Below are 23,531 nucleotides of genomic sequence, written 5' to 3'. Positions count from 1 at the left end.
TCATGTATAAGTGAAATGAATCACAATGTAAGAAACAGGAGATAGGGATTAGGATTATCTTGTTATTAAATGGTACTTGCACCACCTGTGAAGTAATAAAGTGTTATTTGAAAGTGGACTTGGATTAGTTGTAAATGAATATTGCAAACTCTAGGACCACCACTAAAGTAAAACAAAAATACAACTAATAGCTAAGAAAAGAGACAAAATGGAATTATTTAAAATGCTCAGTTGGTGGAAGACAAAAATAGGAAAAAAGAACAAGGGCAACAAATAGAAGACCGTTACAAATATGGTAGATATTAATCCAACTGTGTCAGTTATTACTTTCAACATCAGTAGTGTAAATGCACCAATTAAAGATAAAGCTTGTCATAGTGGATGAAAAAGTAAGACCCAACTATATAGTGTCTACAATAAACCCACTTTAAATATAAAAATACATATAAAGTAAATGAGTGGAGAGAGATATACCATGGGGATGCTAATTGAAAGAAAGCAGGAGTAGCTATATTAATTTCAGATGGAGCCAATTTAAAGTTAAGTTTTATTAGGTAAATAAAACCTGAGTTTTAATACACTTAAAGTTTTAAGTTCTAAAACCTACATTTTAATAAAACTTACATTTTAATAAAACTTAATGTAACTTAAGTTTCACTGATATTGGGCTCTGTATTCCAGAAATCACAGTGTAAGGGTCAGGAATATGGGAGATGGGTGCAGGTTAGGGAGCATGCAGAGCATTATGGGGATCAGTGTATGGGTTATGAAGGATAACCTTTGAGTTTGGGGCTTGTGGGGACAGACATAATGAAGGGCAGGGTGTGATTAGTCCTGGCTGACTCAAGATAGTGGTGGTGAGGCTGTGCGTTTTTGGAGGTGGTTAGTTGTATTGTCTATGGCTCCCTCTGTCCTTTTCAGCTTGAGATGAAGAGGCCTGAGGCTCATTCTTGACTCCTGCTGGGGAAGGGGTTGTTTTACTCCAAGTATAGGGCTCATTGTTGTCTCCTGTTGAATGAGAATAGAAAGTCAGTTAAATTTTATTTATGAATTTGATAGCAAATACTGGTTAAACGTTCATCTTGTTATATGAAACTCTTTATCCAGTATCTTCTCTTGATAGTATTACAAGAGGTAATATTGTAAAACCTTTCTTCAAAACTTGTGAAGTTATTAAAGGAGCATTGTATAATGACATTCTAAACATTATAGTGTAAATTTTATGACTGCCATTTTGATAAAGCATGCAGAAGAGTTAAGCCCAAATTAAAATCTGAAATACTTGGGTATAATAAGTTATTCCTTGAAGCTTTCTGTATAAAATATACTAGTACTTAGAATTCTAAATCAATGTCTTTGTTTTTTTTTTTTTTTGAGTCGGAGTCTTGCTCTGTCGCCCGGGCTGGAGTGCAGTGGCGCGATCTCGGCTCACTGCAAGCTCCGCCTCCTGGGTTCACGCCATTCTCCTGCCTCAGCCTCTCCAAGTAGCTGGGACTACAGGCGCCCGCCACCACGCCCGGCTAATTTTTTGTATTTTTAGTAGAGACGGGGTTTCACCGTGGTCTCGATCTCCTGACCTCGTGATTCGCCAGCCTCGGCCTCCCAAAGTGCTGGGGTTACAAGCGTGAGCCACTGCGCCCGGCCCAATGTCTTTGTTTACAGTTATCAGTGACTATCCTAACTAGCTGAATAAGAGAGCTTGAAAAAAATGACAAATATTTTTTCCCCTTAGTTGGTGCTTCCCGTGCTGCTGTTGATGCTGGCTTTGTTCCCAATGACATGCAAGTTGGACAGACAGGAAAAATAGTAGCACCAGTAAGTATTGCAATAAAATTTGCTGTGCAAAATGTTATGGGGATAAGTACTGTATGTATTTGTTGAACAGTGATCTCAGTGATTTATCTTACTCAGTGTTCCTGAGCAGTTAGCCAGTACCATGGTGAATATGTCATTTTCACAAGGTCTGTGTAGTTCTTGGTCTCAGTAAAATGCCTAGCAGTTCTTAAATCCAGCTTATTTTTCAAGTATTTTAAAGCAGTGGAACATTTTATCAAATGAAGTCATATTACATCAAATGAAACATTGATAAAAGCAGCATTTTATCAACTCAAATTTATAAGTTCACATTGATAAGATTTATTTCCATAAAGCCCTTAGAGAGTATAAAATCAATAAGAACAATGAACCTATTTTAATGAACAGAATTTTGAAATTGGGAGCTGTGAATGACAGTTTTAGTCTTATATCTTCCTGAACACCTAGTTTATTTCTGTATTTTGTCTTAGAGTATGAATTTCAGAAAATTCTGTTCTACATAGATAAGTGATACTAGAATATTCTTCAGTTAAGCCTATCTAAAACTTGGAAGAACAGGAAATTTTGGTCTCAAAGTTGAATCACAGTTGATAATGACTGTTTATATTTCTTAGGTGATACAGATTTTCAGTGAATAGGAGTCTCAGCCAGTTTAAACTTGTATAGTATGCAGGAAAACATGTTTTTTATATATTTCAAAACAATATGTAGTCTTGTCCATTAAAAAAAAAACTTACATCCCAGTGCTGTATTCTATGAGATAGTCATTCACTGTTTTAAGATACTGTAGTCAACATTTTCAAGGCTTATTTTTGAATTTTTTTTTTTTTTTTTTTTTTTTTTGAGACGAGTCTCGCTCTGTCGCCCAGGCTGGAGTGCAGTGGCGTGATCTCAGCTCACTGCAACCTCCACCTCCCAGGTTCAAGCAGTTCTCTGCCTCAGCCTCCCAAGTGGCTGGGATTACAGGCGCCTACCACCACGCCCGGGTAATTTTTTTGTATTTTTAGTAGAGACGGGGTTTCATCATCTTGGCCAAGCTGGTCTTGAACTCCTGACCCTGAGATCCACCCACCTCGGCCTCCCAAAGTGCTGGAATTACAGGCGTGAGCCACTGCGCCCGGCCTGAAGTTTGTTTTGAAGTATTTGTTCAAGTCTTTTGCCTGTTTAAAACTTGAGTTCTTTTTCTTTTTCTTTTCTCTTTGTAGGAGTTTTTTATATAACCTACATACAAATTCTTTGTCAGATGTGTGTTGTATTTTTCCCATGCTAGGCCTTCCTATCCATTTTCTTTTGATGAGTAGAGATTTCTAATTTTGATAGCCTAATGTACCAGTCTTTCTTCTTATGCTTAATACATTTTGTGTTACTCAACTTACTTGAAGTCAGAAGTCAGAAAAGAAGATTTAAAGCTTAAAATACATACTAGAACTATTCATAAATTAAGTCACATCATCATGTGGCCTGTTTGCTTGTCATACTGAATTAGGCTGTGAGAGTGGATTTATTGAGCAGATGAGCTTGAGCCTTCCTTGACATTTAATGAACTCTAGCACACATGCATATATATAGATATATTTTAAGAGACAGGGTCTTGCTATGTTACCTGGGCTGGAGTGCAGGGGTTGGTCACAGGCATGATCATAACACACCACAGCCACTAACTCCTAGCCTCAATTAATCCTGCCACCTCAGCCTCTTGAGTGGCTGGGACTACAGGTATGTGCCACCATGCCTGACTGGCACACACATTATTTGTGGAAATCTTTCAATTTTACATGAGTAGACATCTGTAGGCCTGATTTCATAAAAGATCAGCAGACCCACAACCTTCTTAACCAAAAATATGTCTACAAGAAATTCAGGCTGGGCACGGTGGCTCACGCCTGTAATCCCAGCACTGTGGGAGGCTGAGGCAGGCAGATCATGAGGTCAGGAGATTGAGATCATCCTGGCTAATACGGTGAAACCCCGTCTCTACTAAAAATACAAAAAATTAGCCTTGTGTGGTGGCATGCGCCTGTAGTCCCCGCTACTGGGGGGGTTGAAGCAGGAGAATTGTTTGAATCTAGGAGGCGGAGGTTGCAGTGAGCCGAGATTGTGCCACTGCACTCCAGCCTGGGCGACAAGAGTGAGACTGTCTCAAAAAAAAAAAAAGAAATTAAAAGATAAACACTGAAGTGACAGAGACTTATTTTGACTGACAAAGAGTGCTTGTGGTTATCAAATAGAAGAGCAGAGTGGCAGGGAGTGGCTGGTGGTATCCTTTCCTATATTGAAGATAAATGGCATACAATCAGCATTATTCAATATTACTCTCATGGATATAGAACCATCGAAATTTTTTTTCATAAGGAAATATATTAAATGCTTTGAAGACTTTGACATAAACTATACAGCCTCCGAGAGAATTTTGATTCATTAATTCAGGGTGTGTGTGTGTGTGTATATACACACACACACATATACGCATATATGTGCATACACATATATACACATAATTTATGTATGTACATTTTGTTAAGGATCTGAAACTTTTTTTGGAAACTATATCTCAAATTTACAGAAAACTTACAAGTACAGAACAAAAAACCCTGTATTTTTATGGGCCATTTGAGTAAGTTGCTGTGATCGTCTCCAAATATGTTATATAGGACATTTTCCTAATAACTACGATACAACTTTCCAAATTAGGATATTAACATTGATACATAATACCATCTAAGCATCAGACCCTGACATTCAGGTTTTGCCTATTTATTCCAAAAATGTCCTTTATAGCAAAAGGATATAGTGCAGAGCCACATATTACATTTTAACTGTCATGTGTTCTTCAATCTTAAATATTAATAGTTCCACAGTCTTACCTTCACTTCATGAGAGAATTGTGAAGATTACCAGACAGCTGTTTTATAGAATGTCCCTCAATTTGGATTTGTCTAATGTCTTCAATTTAGGTTATATATCTTGAACAGGAGTATCACAGAAGTGATACCTCATCCTGTCAGATGGTATACAATTTCATTTGGTCTTTCATTAATGATTTTCACTTTAATCCTTTGATTAAGGCAATATGTGCCAACTTCTCCACTGTAAAGTTACTTTTCCATATTTTATATGGAGGTACTTTGAAATGACGTAAATATCCCAGTTTTCTTCAAACTTTTTTTTTTTTTTTTTTGAGACATAGTCTCACTCTGTTGCCGAGGCTGGAGTGCAGTGGTGTGATCTCGGCTCACTGGAACCTCTGCCTCCAGGGTGCAAATGATTCTTATGTCTCAGCCTCCTGAGTAGCTTGGATTACAGGCATGCACCAACCCGTGCAACTAATTTTTGTATTTTTAGTAGAGACTGGGTTTTGCCATATTGGCCAGGCTGGTCTGGAACCCCTGGCCTCAAGTGATCCGCCTGCCTCGGCCTCCCAAAGTGCTGGGATTACAGGCGTGAGCCACCATGCCCGGCCAATAAACTTTTGATTTATTCATTTATTTATATCAGTAAGGACTTATGGTACCTATTTTATTCAATGGGTAAAAATCTATGGTTGTCATTATTATTGATGTACGAATTGTCCCATGTTTGGCTAGTGAGAGGCCCTCTGTGTCTTTTTGACATGTTCCCATCATTCTTTGAATCCTTTTTTACTTCCTGACAAGACAAGATGTTCCAGGCTCATTTTGTATTTTTCCTATCCCATCTCTGGAACCAGTCATTTCTCCAAGGAATCCTGGTTCCTTTTGCTGAAGAAAAGTATTTAGAAGCCAGTGTTTCAATGCTAGTTATGCTCATTGCTGTTGAGATGTCACTGCTCCCATGACATCTCAGTGAAAAAAGCTAGAGAATGTGTGTGGGCATGTCTAGGCAAATATATGCATATATATATTTACATACATATACAAACACATTTACATTTATATTTCTATATCAGTTATATATGTTGAAAACCATAAGTGTACACTGGTATCTCCAATTCTAGTCTCATACCACAGGGTTAATTCTGGTTTTCTCCCTTTTCCTATTTGTAATGCCTTTCTCCTATGGTTAGAAACCTAGACCCTGCCAGTACTCTACCCTGCACAGATACCCTCCTTGCCCCACTCAAGCTCCAACACCTGGAACTGAATAGTCTTCCCTATAGATACCCTCCCCACCCTACTTGGACTCTGGCATCTCTGTCTGGGTAGCTTTTTCCCAAGGTGGTTGCACAATTTTACACTCGTACCAACTATGTATGTGGGTTCTAGTTGCTCCTCATTTTCACCGTTTGGTGTTTTAGACATTTTGGTGGATGTTATTGGTTTTAATTTGCATTTCCCTGCAATTAATCTGATGCTCATCTAATGATGATGAGCACTGTTCTGTTGCCATTTAAACATCTTCCTTATGAAGTACCTGTTCAAATCTTTTGCCCTTTTTTTAATCGAATTGCTTGTTTTCATTATTGAGTTGTAGACATATTTTATATATTCCTTTACAAGTTTCTTGTTAGATAAGGGTTTTACAAATATTTTCTCACAGTCCGTGGCTTACTTATTTATTTTCTTAATGGTATCAAATTGAGGAAGTTCCCTTCTGTTCCTAATTTGCTGAGAGTTTTAGGAATGTGCGTTGAATTTTGTCAGATGTTTTCTGCATCTGTTAAGATGATTGGATAGCTTTTTGTTGGGGTGATCAGACCCAACACCACGCTGTGGGGGCTACAAAGTCCAGAGGAGTCAAAGGAATGAGAAAAGACAAGAGAGAAAGTGGGACCAGGCGGCCAATGCTAGTATGGAGGCTGCAAAGGCCCCAAGCTCTGGGAGCCCATGCTATTTATTGATGATCAAACAAAGAAACAGGTGGTGAGGATGTGGGGGTTGAAAGGAAGTGATGTATCAAGCAAATGAGCTACAGCTTGGTGGTGTAGCATTTTCTTTGAAACATATGGCTACTTGAGATAATGGGTGTGCTAGAAGCAAGGAGCCAGCAAGTCTAGACATGTTCCAAAGGCCACGAGGGGTTTTAGACTCTGGACCCCGGACATGTTCCAAGACTCTTTTACATTGTGTCAGACATGCAAGCCCTGCCTCAGCTTCTCTCCCAACCTTCAGCTTTTCTCCCAACACTTCTTTACTCTGTTAATATGGTGAATTATATCGTTTGATTTTCATGTGTTAAACTACCTTGAATTACTGTGATAAACTGCAGTAGTTGATCATGTTATCCTTTTAATATATTGCTGGTTTTGATTTGCTGATATTGTGTTAAGAATTTTTGAGTCTGTCTTTATTAGGATATTCTGTAATTTTCTTTTTAAAAAAACTGGAGTTTTGGTATCAGCATTATGCTAGCTTCATGAAATGGTTGGAAGATGTTTCTTCCTGCTTTATTTTCTGAATGAGTTTGTGTAAGGTTGGTGTTTTTTTTTTTTTTTTTCTTAAATGTTTGATATAATTCATTAGTGCAGCCATATGGGCCTGGCATTTTCTTTCTTGGACTATTTCACAAAGAATGCAGTTCCTTTAACAGATTTAGGGCTAGTCAGATTTTCCATTTTATTTTGTGTCAGTTTTGCTGATTGATCCATTTCTTCTAAATTGTCAAATGTGTTAGATGAAGTTATTTATATTGTCTTTTTTCTTTTATTGTATATAAGATCTGGAGTGATACTTCCTCTTTCATTTCTTATTTAGTTAGTGTTTTTTCCTTTTTTGTTCTCCCTTCATTAGTCTAGGAGTTTATAGAAATTTTAAAAAATGTTTTCATTGATCCAACTTTCAAAAATAATAGCTTTGACTGGGCGCAGTGGCTCAGGCCTGTAGTCCCAGCACTTTGGGAGGTCGAGTTTTATTGAAATATAATTTACATACCATGCAATGCATAGTGTTTAAAGTGTTTAACTCAGTGGCTTTTAGGGTGTTCAAAGAGTTGTACAATTTTTACCTCAATCAGCTTTAGAATATTTTTTTCATCACCCCCGTGAAAGGAACCCCATACTTATTTTCTTCCCAACTCCCCTAGTCCTAGGCAATTGCTAATCTTTGTCTCTACAGTTTTGCGTATTCTAGACATTTTATGTAAATGGAATCATATAATATTTGGTCTTTTGTGACTAATTTCATTTAGCATGATGTTTTCAAGGTTCATTTATGTCAAAGCACTTCTTTTTATTGCTGAATAATATTCCATTGTATACCACATTTTATTTATCCATTCATTATTTGATGGACATTTGGGTGTTTTTACTTCTTAATTATTATGAATAATGCTGCTATGAACATTTGCTTACAAGTTTTTGTGTGGACTTATGTTTTCATTTCTCTTGTGTATATATCTAGGAGTGAAATTGCTGGGTCACATGGTAACTCTGTGTTCAACCTTTAGAGCAACTTGTCCAAACCACAGTCCAGGATGGCTTTGAATGTAGCCCAACATAAATTCGTAAACGTTCCTAAAACGTTATGAGTTTTTTTTTCTCTTTTTTAGCTCATCAGTTATCGTTAGTGTATTTTATGTGTTCCAAGACTACTTCTTCCAGTGTGGCCCAGGGAAGCCAAAAGATTGGACACCCTGGTTTAGAGGAACTGCCAAACTGTTTTCCAGAGCAACTACACCAACAATGAACCAACTTTTAGCTTTATTAATTTTTTCTGTTGTCTCTTTTTCATTTTATTGATTTTTGCTCTTTATTTTCTTCCTTCTAATTACTTTGGGCTTACCTGGCTTTTAAGGTAGAACTTTACTAATTTTGTATTTTTCTTATTTTAAAATATAAATATTACAACTATAAATTTTCCTCAAAGTACTTTAGCTGCAGCCCACGCTTTTGATACAGTTTTATCCTTCTTTTCAAAATATTTTCTAATTTAGAAATGTTTTATTTCTAGATATTTGTGTTTTTCCCAGATGTCTTTCTGTTATTGGTTTCTAATTTCATTGTGGTCAGAGAACATATTTTATAATAGTTCAATCTTAAAATTTATTGAGACTTATTTTATGATCTAGCATATGCTCTATTTTGGTGAACATACCTTTTGCATTTGAAAAGAACGTGTATTCTATAGTTGTTGGATGTAATGTTCTGTAAGTGTTAGGTAACAGGACAAGTCTGGATTGCGGCCTGTTTTTGTACTTAAAATTTTATTGGAATACAGCCATACTAATTCATACACTACCATTTATTTATTTATTTATTTATTTATTTATTTATTTATTTTGAGATAGAGTCTTGCTCTGTCACCCAGGCTGGAGTGCAGTGCTGCGATCTCAGCTCACTACAACCTCTGCCTCCCGGGTTCAAGCAATTCTCGTGTCTCAGCCTCCTTAGTAGCTGGGACTACAGGTACACACCACCACGCCTGGCTAACTTTTTGTATTTTAGTAGAGACAGGGTTTCACCATGTTGGCCAGGCTGGTCTCGAACTCCTGAACTCAGGCAATCTGGCCTCCTCGGCCTCCCAAAGTGCTGGGATTACAGACGTGAGCCACCGTGCCCGCCCTCATTCATATACTTCTTTGTCCAAGTCTGCTTTTGCTTTATGAAAGAAAGATTGAGTGGTTAACAACAGAGACTTTATACCCAACAAAACCAAGAACATTTACTATCTAACCCTTTAGAGATAAAGTTTGCTAACCCCTACTCTACATCTTTTATGCCCTTACCAAATTTTTTGATCTAGTTGTTCTGTCACTTACTGGGAGAAGGTATTAAAAACTATGATTGTGGATTTGTTGGTTTCTCACTTTAGTTTTGTCAGTTTTTGCTTGATATATTTTGAAACTCTCTTATTGGGACATTCATTCGTGATTAATCTATCTTCCTGATAAATTGACTATTTTATTATTATGTAATTTTCCTCTTTATGTTTGGTAGTACTTTGTCTTGAAGTCTACTTTGATATTAATAAAGACACTTCAGATTTCTTATGCTTACTCATTGTGTAATGTATCTTTTTCTGTCTTTTTCAGTGTATCTCTTTCTTTATATTTAAAACGTATTTCTTTTTTTTTTTTTTTTTTTTGAGACAGAGTCTCGCTGTTGCCCAGGCTGGAGTGCAGTGGCGCGATTTCGGCTCACTGCAGGCTCCGCCCTGGGGTTCACGCGATTCTCCTGCCTCAGCCTCCCGAGTAGCTGGGACTACAGGCACCCACCACCTCGCCCGGCTAAATTTTTTTTTGTATTTTTAGTAGAGACGGGGTTTCACCATGTTAGCCAGGATGGTCTCGATCTCCTGACCTCGTGATCTGCCCGCCTCAGCCTCCCAAAGTGCTGGGATTACAGGCGTGAGCCACCGCGCCCAGCCTTTAAAACATATTTCTTATAGGTATGTATAGTTGAGTCTTGCTTTTTAAATGCATTCTGACCAGCTCTGATTTGTTTGTTTGTTCGAGAGGGAGTTGCACTCTTGTTGCCCAGGCTGGAGTGCAATGGCATGATCTCGGCTCACCATAACCTCTGCTTCCTGGGTTCAAGTGATTCTCCTGCTTCAGCCCCCTGAGTAGCTGGGATTACAGGCATGCGCCACCACGCCTGGCTAATTTTGTATTTTTGGTAGAGATGGGGTTTCTCCATTTTGGTCAGGCTGGTCTCGAACTCCCGACCTCAAGTGATCCACCCACCTCGGCCTCCAAAAGCGCTGGAATTACAGGCATGAGCCACCGCGCCCAGCCTCAGCTCTGATTTTTCTACTGGGACTTGAAGGTCATTTATATTTTTCTCTGACTGCTTTTAAGAATTTCTCTTTATCACTTGTTAAGCAATTGGATTATGATACATCTTATAGTTTCCTTCATATTTCCTGTTCTTGGGGTTTTTTGTGCTTCTTAGATCTGTAGGGTTTTAATTTTTTCAAATTTGCAAATATTTTGATTATTATTTAATTAAAAAAATCCAAATAGCTTTTTTCCTCCAATTGCACATATATTAGGTCTCCTAAAGTTGTTCCACAGCTTACCAATGGTCTATTTTTTTCTTATTTTTTTTCTCTTTGTGTTTCATTTTGAATAGTTTCTTTTGCTGTATTTTCAAGTCATGAATTTTTTTTTTCTGCAGTGTCTAATCTGCTAATTCCATCCAGTATATTTTTATCACAGACATTATAGCTTTTATCTCCGGAAGTTTGATTTGGGCCATTTTATATCTTCCATTTTGCTACCTAACATTTATAATCTTTTCTCTACCTTCTTGGACATCTGGGACATACTTTTCTTTTTTTTTTTTTTTTTTTTTTTTGAGATGGAGTCTCGCTGTTGTCCAGGTTGGAGTGCAGTGATGTGATCTTGGCTCACTGCAGGCTCCGCCCCCTGGGGTTCACGCCATTCTCCTGCCTCAGCCTCCCGAGTAGCTGGGACTGCAGGTGCCCGCCACCTCGCCCGGCTAATTTCCCGTATTCTCAGTAGAGACGGGGTTTCACCGTGCCAGCCAGAATGGTCTCGATCTCCTGACCTCGTGATCCGCCCGCCTCGGCCTCCCAAAGTGCTGGGATTACAGGCGTGAGCCACCGTGCCCAGCCATCTGGGACACACTTATAATAACTATTAATATCCCTCTTTACAAATTCTTTCATCCTTGTCATTTGGAGATTTATATCATTCGCCTTTCTTCTCATTATGGATTGTATTTAACTGCATCTTTGCATGCATTGGTAATTTTTTATTAGATACCAGACATTGTAAATTCTCCCTTGCTGAATGCTAGATATTTTTGTATTCCTGTATATATTTCTTTAAATTTTTTAAATGTCAGATTTTTAAAATTTGTACAAATTTATGGAGTACCTGTGAAATTTTATTATATGTATATAATGTGTGGTGATAAAGTCAGGGTATTTAGGATGTCCATCACCTGAGTACAATATATCTTTGTCAACTAACGTCACCCTACAGTACTGTCAAACACTGGATTTATTCTTTGTGTCTAAACGTATATTTGTACCCTTTAACCCACGCCTCTTCATCCCCCCCATTCCCCCACTCACCCTTCCCAGTCTCTGTTATCTGGCTTTCTATTCTCTACCTCCATGTGATCTAACTTTTTAGTTTCCACATATACGTGAGAACGTGTGATATTTATCTTTTTGTGCCTGGCTTATTTCACTTAAGATAATGACCTACAGTCTATGCCTGTTGCTGCAGCTGACATGATTTTATTCTTTTTTATGGCTTTGTTCTAGGATGCAGTGAAAGTTATTTAGAAACAGTTTGATCCTTTCAGATTTTTCTTTTTAAATGTGAACTGTATCCTGGAAACTTGCTCAAGTTGGTAGGCTGGGGCGGTCACTGGGCTCATCTTGTTTGTTTCTCCTGGTTTTCAGATATGTGCTGCCTGGTAATCCAATGTCAGAAAGCAATTGTTTCTTAAGTTTTGTCCAGTGTTTTAGTTATTTCTGGCAAAGGGTACATTCAATTCCTGTTACTACATCTTGGTTGGAAGTGAAATTAGTTCATAATAATTTTTACAGTTGGGTTTAGTTGTCATTTTGCTATTTGTATCCTGCTTATCCTATCTGTTTTTGTTCACATACTTGCTTTGTTTTGTTCCGTTTCTCTGCTTCTCCTTTTCTGCCCTATTTTGGACCAGTTGAATATTTTAAATTGTTTTATTGGATTTTTAGCTATACCTCTTTGCATTATTTTGTTTTTTAGTTATTTCAACTGGGATTACAACATATTTAACTTTTCACGGTCTACAGAGAGTTAATACTGTACTTATTCATGTAAAACCTTGGAATCATATACAATTGACTGTTGAACCATGGGGGTTAGGGCCAGTGACCCACTATGCAGTTGAAAATCTGTGTATAACTTTTGATTGCTCCTAAATTTTACTACTAATAGCTGTTGACCAGAAGCCTTACCAATATCATAAACAGTTGATTATAACACATATTTTATATGTTATGTATATTATATATTATGTTTTTATAATAAAATAAGCTAGAGAAAAGAAAATGTTACCAAGAAGATTATAAGGAAGAGAAAATATATTTACTATTCATTAAGTGGATGTGGATCATCATAAAGGTCTTCATCCTCATTGTCTTTATATTGAGTAAGCTGAGGAGGAAGACGAATGCTTGGTCTTGCTGTCTCAGGGATGGCAGAGACAGAAGAAAAACTGCAGATAAGTGGACCTGCCCATTTCAAATCCATGTCAACTGTGGTTCCATTTATTTCTCACCTTCATGCTCTACTTGTCATCTGTGTTATATCTACATACCTCACAGTACAATGCCATAATTTTTATGTTAGGCATTCATGTGTATTTTAAAGAAATTAAAATATGAAAAAAGATACACTTTAATAAAAATTTACCCCCTGCCAGGCATGGTGGCCCGTGCCTGTAATCCCAGTGCTTTGGAAGGCTGAGGCAAGCAGATTGCTTGGGTCCAAGAGTTAGAGACCAGCCTGGGCAACACAGGGAAACCCTGTCTCTACAAAAAAAAATACAAAAATTAGCCAGGCATAGTGGTGTGCACCTGTAGTCCCAGCTACTTGGGAGGCTGAGGTAGAGGAATCGCTTGAGCTTGAGAGGCAGAGGTTGCAGTGAGCCAAGATTGTGCCACTGCACTCCAGCCTAGGTGCCAGAGTGAGGCTCTCTCTCCCCACCCCCCCACCCCCCCAAAAATTACCCCCATATATTTACCATTTCTGGTAGCCTTCATTCCATCTGAAGACTTGAGTTTCCTTCTTACGTCATTTCATGTCCTTTATGTTTTATAGTACTGGTATGGTAATGAATTCTGTTTTTATAAGTCTGAAAATATCTTTATTATACTTTCATATATATATATTTTTTTGAGATGAGGTCTTGCTCTGTCACCCAGGTTGGAGCACAGTGGTGCTGTCTTGGCTTACTGCAACCTTCCCCTCAAGCTCAAGCAGCCCTCCCACCTCAGCCTCCTCAGTAGCTGAGACTGCAGGTGTGTGTCACCACACCTGGCTAATTTTTTATATTTTTGGTAGAGATGGGGTTTTACTGTGTTGTCCAGGCTGGTCTCAAACTCCTGAGCTGAAGTGATCCACTCTGCTTTGACTCCCAAAGTGCTGGGATTATAGGCATGAGCCACTGCACCTGGCTACACTTGCATTCTTGAAAGTTTGTGTTTTTTTTTTTTTTTTTAGATATAGCTTGAGTCTGGTGCCTACTGGGCCATCCTGACACATCTATTCTTAGGTATAGAATTCCAGGTAGAGTTCCCCCCAGCACTTTGAGTTCCAGTGTCTTCTGGTCTTCATTGTTTCTAATGAGAGCTCAGCCATTATTTGTGTTGTTCCTCTGTATGTTTTTTTGTTGTTGCTTTCAAGATTTTATCTTTATCGTCGATCTTTAGAAGTTTGATTGTGATAGGCCGGGTGCGGTGCCTCAGGTCTGTAATCCCAGCACTTTGGGAGGCTGAGGCAGGCAGATCATCAGGTCAGGAGATCGAGACCATCTTGGCTAACACGGTGAAACCCCGTCTCTACTAAAAATACAAAAAATTAGCCGGGCATGGTGGCAGGCGCCTATAGTCCCAGCTACTCAGGAGGCTGAGGCAAGAGAATGGGGTGAACCCAGGAGGTGGAGCTTGCAGTGAGCCGAGATCGCACCACTGCATTCCAGCCTGGATGACAGAGTGAGACTCCATCTCAAAAAAAAAAAAAAAAAAAAAAAAAAAGTTTGATTATGATATACCTAGGGGTGTGTCTTTTTGTATTTATCCTGCTTCAGATAGCAAACTTCTTAAATCTATAAATGTATGCCTTTTACCACATTTGGGACATTTTATGTTACTATTTTTTCTGCTTCATTTTTTTTTTCCTCACTTTTGTTCTGGGCCTCTAGTTACACATATTTTAGATATCTTGATGTTCTTTCCCAGATTGCTGGAGTTCTGTTGATTCTTTTTTCTCTCTACTCTATAGCTTGGATCATTTCTTTTGGTCCATTTTCAGGGTCACTGACTCTTGTATAATTTTAATATGCTTTTAAACCTATCCAGGGACTTTCTTATTCTAGGCTTTATATTTTTTAGTTTGAGATTTGCATTTGGTTGTTTTTAAAATTTTTATTTCTCTAATTTCTTATCTGACCATTACAGATATTTTACTTTACATCCTTGCGCATAGGTATAGTACCTACTTTAAAATCATTGTGTGCTAATTTCAAAATCTGGATCATTTCAGGACTGGTCTCCTAGGCTCAAGCGATCCACCTGTCTTGGCCTTTCAAAGTGCTGGGGTTACAGGTGTGAACCACTGCACCTGGCCTGAGTGAATATTTTACTACTTTATAATATTATGCATTGTTCATTTAGAAAATAATGGTTTACTGAGTTATGAAGATCTTCCAAATGTTGACACATTTGTCAATATAAAAAGTCACATTTAGCCCTCCTGCCTCCTCGCTCGTGGGCCGGGCCTGGCATGGTATGGCGTCACCACAGATGGTGCTGAAGCAGAGCATGGGCAGCTGGGGCTCCTGCTGCTGCCACCGCCACCACCACAGCGGCTGAGGCTGCTGCTGGCGGCTCTGGCTTCTCTGCTGCTCCCGGAGTCTGCAGCTGCAGGTCTGAAGCTCATGGGAGCCCCAGAAAAGCTGACAGTGTCTCGGGCAGCTGGTGAAGCTCAACTGCAGCGTGGAGGGGATGGAGGAGCCTGACATCCAGTGGGTGAAGGATGGGGCTGTGGTCCAGAACTTGGAACAGTTGTGCATCCCAGTCAGCGAGCAGCACTAGATCAGCTTCCTCAGCCTGAAGTCAGTGGTGCGCTCTGACAGGGGCCAGTACTGGTGCCAGGTGGATGGGGGCAAAACCGAGATCTCCCAGCCAGTGTGGCTCACGGTAGAAGGTGTGCCACTTTTCACAGTGGAGCCAAAAGATCTGGCAGTACCACCCAATGCCCCTTTCCAACTGTCTTGCAAGGCTGTGGGTCCCCCTGAACCTGTTACCATTGTCTGGTGGAGAGGAACTACGAAGATCCGGGGACCTGCTCCCTCTCCTTCTGTTTTAAATGTAACGGGTGACCCAGAGCACCCATGTTTTCCTGTGAAGCTCACAGCCTAAAATGCCTGGCCTCTTCTCGCATAGCCACTGTTCTCCTTCAAGCATTTCCTGCAGTCCCCTTCAACATCACTGTGACAAAGCTTTCCAGCGGCAACACTAGTGTGGCCTGGATGCCAGGTGCTGATGGCCGAGCCCTGCTACAGTCCTGTACAGTTCAGGTGACACAGGCCCCAGGAGGCTGGGAAGTCCTGGCTGTTGTGGTCCTTGTGCCCCCCTTTACCTGCCTGCTCCGGGACCTGGTGCCTGCCACCAGCTACAGCCTCAGGGTGTGCTGTGCCAATTCCTTGGGGCCCTCTCCCTATGCTGACTGGGTCCCCTTTCAGACCAAGGGTCTAGCCCCAGCCAGTGTTCCCCAAAACCTCCATGCCATCCACACAGATTCAGGCCTCATTTTGGAGTGGGAAGAAGTGATCCCCGAGGGCCCTTTGGAAGGCCCCCTGGGACCCTATAAACTCTCCTGGGTTCAAGACAATGGAACCCAAGATGAGCTGACAATGGAGGGGACCAGGGCCAATTTGACAGGCTGGGATCCCCAAAAGGGCCTGATTGTACATGTGTGTGTCTCCAATGCAGTTGGCTGTGGACCCTGGAGTCAGCCACTGGTGGTCTCTTCTCATGACCATGCAGGCCAGAAGGGCCCTCCTCACAGCCGCACATCCTGGGTACCTGTGGTCCTTGGTGTGCTAACGGCCCTGGTGATGGTTGCTGCCCTGGCCCTCATCTTGCTTCTAAAGAGACGGAAAGAGATGTGGTTTGGGCAAGGCTTTGACAGTGTCATGGCCTGGGGAGAGCCAGCCATTCACTTCCGGGCAGCCCGGTCCTTCAATCGAGAAAGGCCCAAGTGCATCGAGGCACATTGGACAGCTTGGGCATCAACAGTGAACTAAAGGAAAAGCTGGAGGATGTGCTCATCCCAGAGCAGCAGTTCACCCTGGCCGGATGTTGGGCAAGGGAGAGTTTGGTTCAGTGTGGTAGGCCCAGCTGAAGCAGGAGGATGGCTCCTTTGTGAAAGTGGCTGTGAAGATGCTGAAAGCTGATATCATTGCCTCAAGTGACATTGAAGAGTTCCTCAGGGAAGCAGCTTGCATGAAGGAGTTTGACCATCCACACGTGGCCAAACTTGTTGGGGTGAGCCTCTGAGCCTCTGGGGCAGGGCTAAAGGCTGTCACCCCATCCCCATGGTCATCTTGCTCTTCATGAAGCATGGGGACCTGCACGCCTTCCTGCTCACCTCCCAGCTTGGGGAGAACCCCTTTACCTGATCCGGTTCATGGTGGACATTGCCTGTGGCATGGAGTACCTGAGCTCTCGGAACTTCATCCACCGAGACCTGGCCGCTCAGAACTGCATGCTGGCAGAGGACATGACGGTGTGTGTGGCTGACTTCGGACTCTCCTGGAAGATCTACAGCGGGGACTACTATTGTCAGGGCTGTGCCTCCAAATTGCCCGTCAAGTGGCTGGCCCTGGAGAGCCTGGCTGACAACCTGTATACTGTGCACAGTGACGTGTGGGCCTTCGGGGTGACCATGTGGGAGATCATGACACGTGGGCAGATGCCATACGCCGGCATCAAAAACGCTGAGATTTACAACTACCTCATTGGCGGGAATCGCCTGAAACAGCTTCCAGAGTGTATGGAGGACGTTCTTACACTCCCACTCCATCCAAGCCAAGGGCTCCTTAGGCCTTCAGACGACCTTTTGTATGATCTCATGTACCAGTGCTGGAGTGCTGACCCCAAGCAGCGCCCAAGCTTTGCTTGTCTGCAAATGGAACTGGAGAACATCCTGGGCCAGCTGTCTGTGCTATCCGCCAGCCAGGACCCCTTATACATCAACATCAAGAGAGCCGAGGAGCCCACTGTGGGAGGCAGCCTGGAGCTGCCTAGCAGGTATCAGCCCTACAGTGGAGCTGGGGATGGCAGTGGCATGGGGGCAGTGGGTGGCACTCCCAGTGACTATTGATACATCCTCACCCCTGGAGGGCTGGCTGAGCAGCCAGGGCAGGCAGAGCACCAGCCAGAGAGTCCCCTCAATGAGACGCAGAGGCTTTTGCTGCTGCAGCAAGGGCTACTGCCACACAATAGCTGTTAGCTCACAGGCAGAGGGCATCAGGGCCATTTAACCCGCTCTGATGGCCACTGTGCTGGTTAACTAAGCCTTGTCTGACCCCAGCCCAGACAGCAAGGTGTGGAGGCTCCTGTGGTAGTCCTCCCAAGCTGTGCTGGGAAGCCCGGACTGACCAAATCACCCAATCCCAAATCCTGCAACCACTCTGTGGCCAGCCTGGCATCAGTTTAGGCCTTGGCTTAATGGAAGTGGGCCAGTCCTGGTTGTCTGAACCCAGGCAGCTGGCAGGAGCAGGGTGATTATGTTTCCATGGTTACCATGGGTGTGGATGGCAGTGGGGGGTCCAGGTCCAGTCCTGTGGGCCCTACCCTCCTGCTGAGCTGCCCCTGCTGCTTAAGTGCATGCATTGAGCTGCCTCCAGCCTGGGGGCCCAGCTGTTACCACCCTTGGGGTTTAAATACCCAGGTTTGCCCCTCCAAGTCACAAAGAGATGTCCTTGTAATATTCCCTTTTAGGTAAGGGTTGGTAAGGGGTGGGTATCTCAGGTCTGAATCTTCATCACCTTCCTGATTCCACACCCTGTCTAGGCCAGGAGAAGCTGAGGGGAGGATGCTTCCCTGCAGCTGACCGGGTCACACAAAGGAATGCTGGAGCACCCAGGCTATCAGATGCCCTTCTTCCAAAGGCAGCGTGCTGAGCCAGCAAGAGGAAGGGGTGCTGTGAGGCTTGCCCAGGAGCGAGTGAGGCTGGAGAGGAGTTCAGGAGCCCCTATCCATGCCCACAATCTGAGCACACTACCAAATCTCAAAATATCCTAAGACTAACAAAGGCAGCTGTGTCTGAGCCCAACCCTTCTAAACGGTGAACTTTAGTGCCAACTTCCCATCTAACTGGACAGCCTTTTCTGTCCCAAATTTCTCCAGAGAGAAATCAGGCCTGATGAGGGAGAGTTCCTGGAACCTGGATGCATGGGGCGAGTCCTAACTGTTAGGGACATTTCCAAGCTGTTAGTTGCTGTTTAAAACAAATAAAATTGAAGACTTAAAAAAAAAGTCGCATTCATTAATATAGGCATGCATCACTTAACAATAGGGATATATTCTGAGAAATGTGTCATTAGGCGATTTTGTTATTGTGTAAGCATCATAGAGTGTACTTACACAAACCTAGATGGCATAGTCTACTAAACACCTAGGCTATATGGGGTAGCCTATTGCTGCTAGGCTACAAACCTGTATAGTATGTTACTGTACTGAATACTGTAGGCAATTGTAAAATAGTATTTGTATATCTAAACATAAAAAGTTAATATGTTGTGCTATGATGTTACGACATCTATGACATCACTGAGGTGATAGGAATTTTTCAGATTCATAATTTTATGGCACCACCCTTAATGTATGCAGTCTAATGTTGACCAAAAAATGTTGTTATGTGGTGCATCACTCATCTTGTGCATCTTGTTAGAAGAATCTTCAAAGCTCGTAGTCATCGGTACAAGTGTTTTAGAATTCTGATTTTCACTTAAAAGTTCAACTTTGTCCTTGATGAGAAATACTTTCAGTTGTTATCTCAGAATTGATGAGGTCACTTTATTCACAGTAAGATATTCTCTGAATAGACCAATAACAGGTTCTGAAATTGTAGCAATAATCAATAGCTTACCAACCAAAAAGAGTCCAGGACCTGATGGATTCACAGCTGAATTCTACCAGAGGTACAAGGAGGAACTGGTACCATTCCTTCTGAAACTATTCCAATCGATAGAAAAAGAGGGAATCCTCCCTAACACATTTTATGAAGCCAGCATCGTGCTGATACCAAAGCCAGGCAGAGACACAACCAAAAAAGAGAATTTTAGACCAATATCCTTGATGAACATTGATGCAAAAATCCTCAATAAAATACTAGCAAACCGAATCCAGCAGCACATCAAAAAGCTTATACACCATGATCAAGTGGGCTTCATCCCTGGGATGCAAGGCTGGTTCAACATATGCAAATCAATAAATGTAATCCAGCATGTAAACAGAACCAAAGACAAAAACCACATGATTATCTCAATAGATGCAGAAAAGGCCTTTGACAAAATTCAACAACCCTTCATGCTAAAAACTCTCAATAAATTAGGCATTGATGGGACGTATTTCAAAATAATAAGAGCTATCTATGACAAACCCACAGCCAATATCATACTGAATGGGCAAAAACTGGAAGCATTCCCTCTGAAAACTGGCACAAGACAGGGATGCCCTCTCTCACCGCTCCTATTCAACATAGTGCTGGAAGTTCTGGCCAGAGCAATCAGGCAGGAGAAGGAAATAAAGGGTATTCAATTAGGAAAAGAGGAAGTCAAACTGTCCCTCTTTGCAGATGACATGATTGTATACCTAGAAAATCCCATTGTCTCAGCCCAAAATCTCCTTAAGCTGATAAGCAACTTCAGCAAAGTCTCAGGATACAAAATCAATGTACAAAAATCACAAGCATTCTTGTACACCAATCACAGACAAACAGAGAGCCAAATCATGAGTGAACTCCCATTCACAATTGCTTCAAAGAGAATCAAATACCTAGGAATTCATCTTACAAGGGATGTGAAGGACCTCTTCAAGGAGAACTACAAACCACTGCTCAATGAAATAAAAGAGGATACAAACAAATGGAAGAACATTCCATGCTCATGGGTTGGAAGAATCAATATCGTGAAAATGGCCATACTGCCCAAAGTAATTTATAGATTCAATGCCATCCCCATCAAGCTACCAATGACTTTCTTCACAGAATTGGAAAAAACTACTTTAAAGTTCATATGGAACCAAAAAAGAGCCCACATCGCCAAGTCAATCCTAAGCCAAAAGAACAAAGCTGGAGGCATCACGCTACCTGACTTCAAACTATACTACAAGGCGACAGTAACCAAAACAGCATGGTACTGGTACCACAACAGAGATATAGATCAATGGAACAGAATAGAGCCCTCAGAAATGATGCCGCATATCTACAACTATCTGATCTTTGACAAACCTGACAAAAACAAGAAATGGGGAAAGGATTCCCTATTTAATAAATGGTGCTGGGAAAACTGGCTAGCCATATGTAGAAAGCTGAAACTGGATCCCTTCCTTACACCTTATACAAAAATTAATTCAAGATGGATTAAGGACTTAAATGTTAGACCTAAAACCATTAAAATCCTACAAGAAAACCTAGGCAATACCATTCAGGACATAGGCGTGGGCAAGGACTTCATGTCTAAAACACCAAAAGCAATGGCAACAAAAGCCAAAATCGACAAATGGGATCTCATTAAACTAAAGAGCTTCTGCACAGCAAAAGAAACTACCATCAGAGTGAACAGGCAACCTACAGAATGGGAGAAAATTTTTGCAACCTACTCATCTGACAAAGGGCTAATATCCAGAATCTACAATGAACTCAAACAAATTTACAAGAAAAAAACAAGCAACCCCATCAAAAAGTGGGCAAAGGACATGAACAGACACTTCTCAAAAGAAGACAGATATGCAGCCAAAAAACACATGAAGAAATGCTCATCATCACTGGCCATCAGAGAAATGCAAATCAAAACCACAGTGAGATACCATCTCACACCAGTTAGAATGGCCATCATTAAAAAAGCAGGAAACAACAGGTGCTGGAGAGGATGTGGAGAAATAGGAACACTTTTACACTGTTGGTGGGACTGTAAACTAGTTCAACCATTGTGGAAGTCAGTGTGGCGATTCCTCAGGGATCTAGAACTAGAAATACGATTTGACCCAGCCATCCCATTACTGGGTATATACCCAAAGGACTATAAATCATGCTGCTATAAAGACACATGCACACGTATGTTTATTGCAGCACTATTCACAGTAGCAAAGAGTTGGAACCAACCCAAATGTCCAACAATGATAGACTGGATTAAGAAAATGTGGCACATATACACCATGGAATACTATGCAGCCATAAAAAATGATGAGTTCATGTCCTTTGTAGGGACATGGATGAAACTGGAAAACATCATTCTCAGTAAACTATCGCAAGGACAAAAAATCAAACACTGCATGTTCTCACTCATAGGTGGGAATTGAACAATGAGAACTCATGGACACAGGAAGGGGAACATCACACTCCGGGGACTGTTGTGGGGCGGGGGGAGGGAGGAGGGACAGCATTAGGAGATATACCTAATGCTAAATGATGAGTTAATGGGTGCAGGTAATCAACATGGCACATGGATACATATGTAACAAACCTGCACATTGTGCACATGTACCCTAAAACCTAAAGTATAATAAAGAAAAAAAAAAAGATATCTGCGAAAAATGCAAATGTCTGTCAGATTTTCTTTGAAGTAAAAATTGTGTTTCATGAAAAATACCTGGTTCAGCTTGCAACTCAAACTATTAAACAAGTGCTTTCCCTCGATACAACCCATTGTACTTTGGTATGAAGTGGAAATGCTTTCTATATTCTTCACAGTTTGTCACACAGAATATTAAAGATACATGTACTCCAAGGTCAAGATTTAATAAGGTTAATCTTTTTTTTTTTTTCTTGAGACGGAGTCTCACTCTTACTGCCCAGGCTGGAGTGCAGTGGCACCATCTTGGCTCACTGCAACCTCCACCTCCTGGTTTCAAGTGATTCTGGTGCCTCAGCCTCCTGAGTAGCTGGGATTACAGGTGTGAACCACTATGCCCGGCTAATTTTTGTATTTTTAGTGGAGACAAGATCTCACCATGTTGGTCAGGCTGATCTCAAACTCCTGACCTTAAGTGATCCAAGTGCCTTGGCCTCCCAAAGTGCTGGGATTACAGGTGTGAGCCACCATGCTCTGCCAAGGTTAATAATTCTTACTGCTTTATCAAGGACCTTAGGTGAAAGTGGCTTTAAAAAAAACAAAACAAAAAAACAAAAAACTGTGAGTATGTGGCCATGAAGAATGCAGTGAGTTTGGTGCCACTGCCTTGAAACTACCCCTAAGGCAGTGTTACCCACCGTCAGTTTCACGTCATCAGTGCAAATGTCAATTTGGTTTTTCCAGAATAAACCATGGGATTCCAAAAAGCTATTTAACCCTTTGAGTATTTCATCACCACTTGTGTTCATTGCCAGGGATTCATGTAAAAATATTCTTCAGTGATTCCTTGATATCAATACTGGACAATAGAAGTAAAGCAGGAAACACAGTCATGTCTACAGACTTGTCAGGCAAAAGTACAATTTTGCAGATGAGATATTCATATTCATGTTTACAGCTAAATATTTTATTCAGCAAGTTACGTACCACTGGAATGTGACAGTGCCATAGTTTGTTTTCCTGATTTTTCAAAGTAGGAATTCAGCAATGTCACCTTTATTAGTCTCTCAGCAACTATACTTCTCTAACCAATGAAATATGATAACTTAAGATGCTTCAGTGACTTTTTCTTTTCTAGCTTGAAAAGCTAAAATAACAGCTTTTGGCTCTTAAACTCATGACATTTATGTTAAAATAAAATCCAGTTTAGTTTTCTCTGAACTCTGAATGTTTGTTTTCAAAATAGTCATCACTTCCTTTGCATAAGATAGAGTAAGGTAAATTATTAGCATCCGTAAAGCTAAGAGATAACTTTTAT

At 41.1% G+C, this 23,531-nt stretch overlaps 1 protein-coding gene and 1 pseudogene across 1 annotated transcript in view; both read left to right on the top strand.

The window, feature by feature from the left end:
• Nucleotides 1-23,531, top strand: part of ETFA (electron transfer flavoprotein subunit alpha) — a 99,593-nt gene that overhangs the window by 36,336 nt on the left and 39,726 nt on the right. Inside the window, exon 9 of the mRNA XM_003275417.4 lies at nucleotides 1,733-1,815. Within this exon, the coding sequence (XP_003275465.1) occupies nucleotides 1,733-1,815 (83 nt within the window). The remainder of the gene's footprint in view (nucleotides 1-1,732; nucleotides 1,816-23,531) is intronic.
• Nucleotides 15,168-17,928, top strand: LOC105739955 (annotated as a pseudogene).

This window comes from Nomascus leucogenys, chromosome 6 (assembly GCF_006542625.1).
Source record: "Nomascus leucogenys isolate Asia chromosome 6, Asia_NLE_v1, whole genome shotgun sequence".
NCBI lineage: Eukaryota > Metazoa > Chordata > Mammalia > Primates > Hylobatidae > Nomascus > Nomascus leucogenys.
The sequence above is the reverse complement of the archived record's forward strand: the minus strand, read 5'-3'. Positions and strand labels throughout refer to the sequence as shown.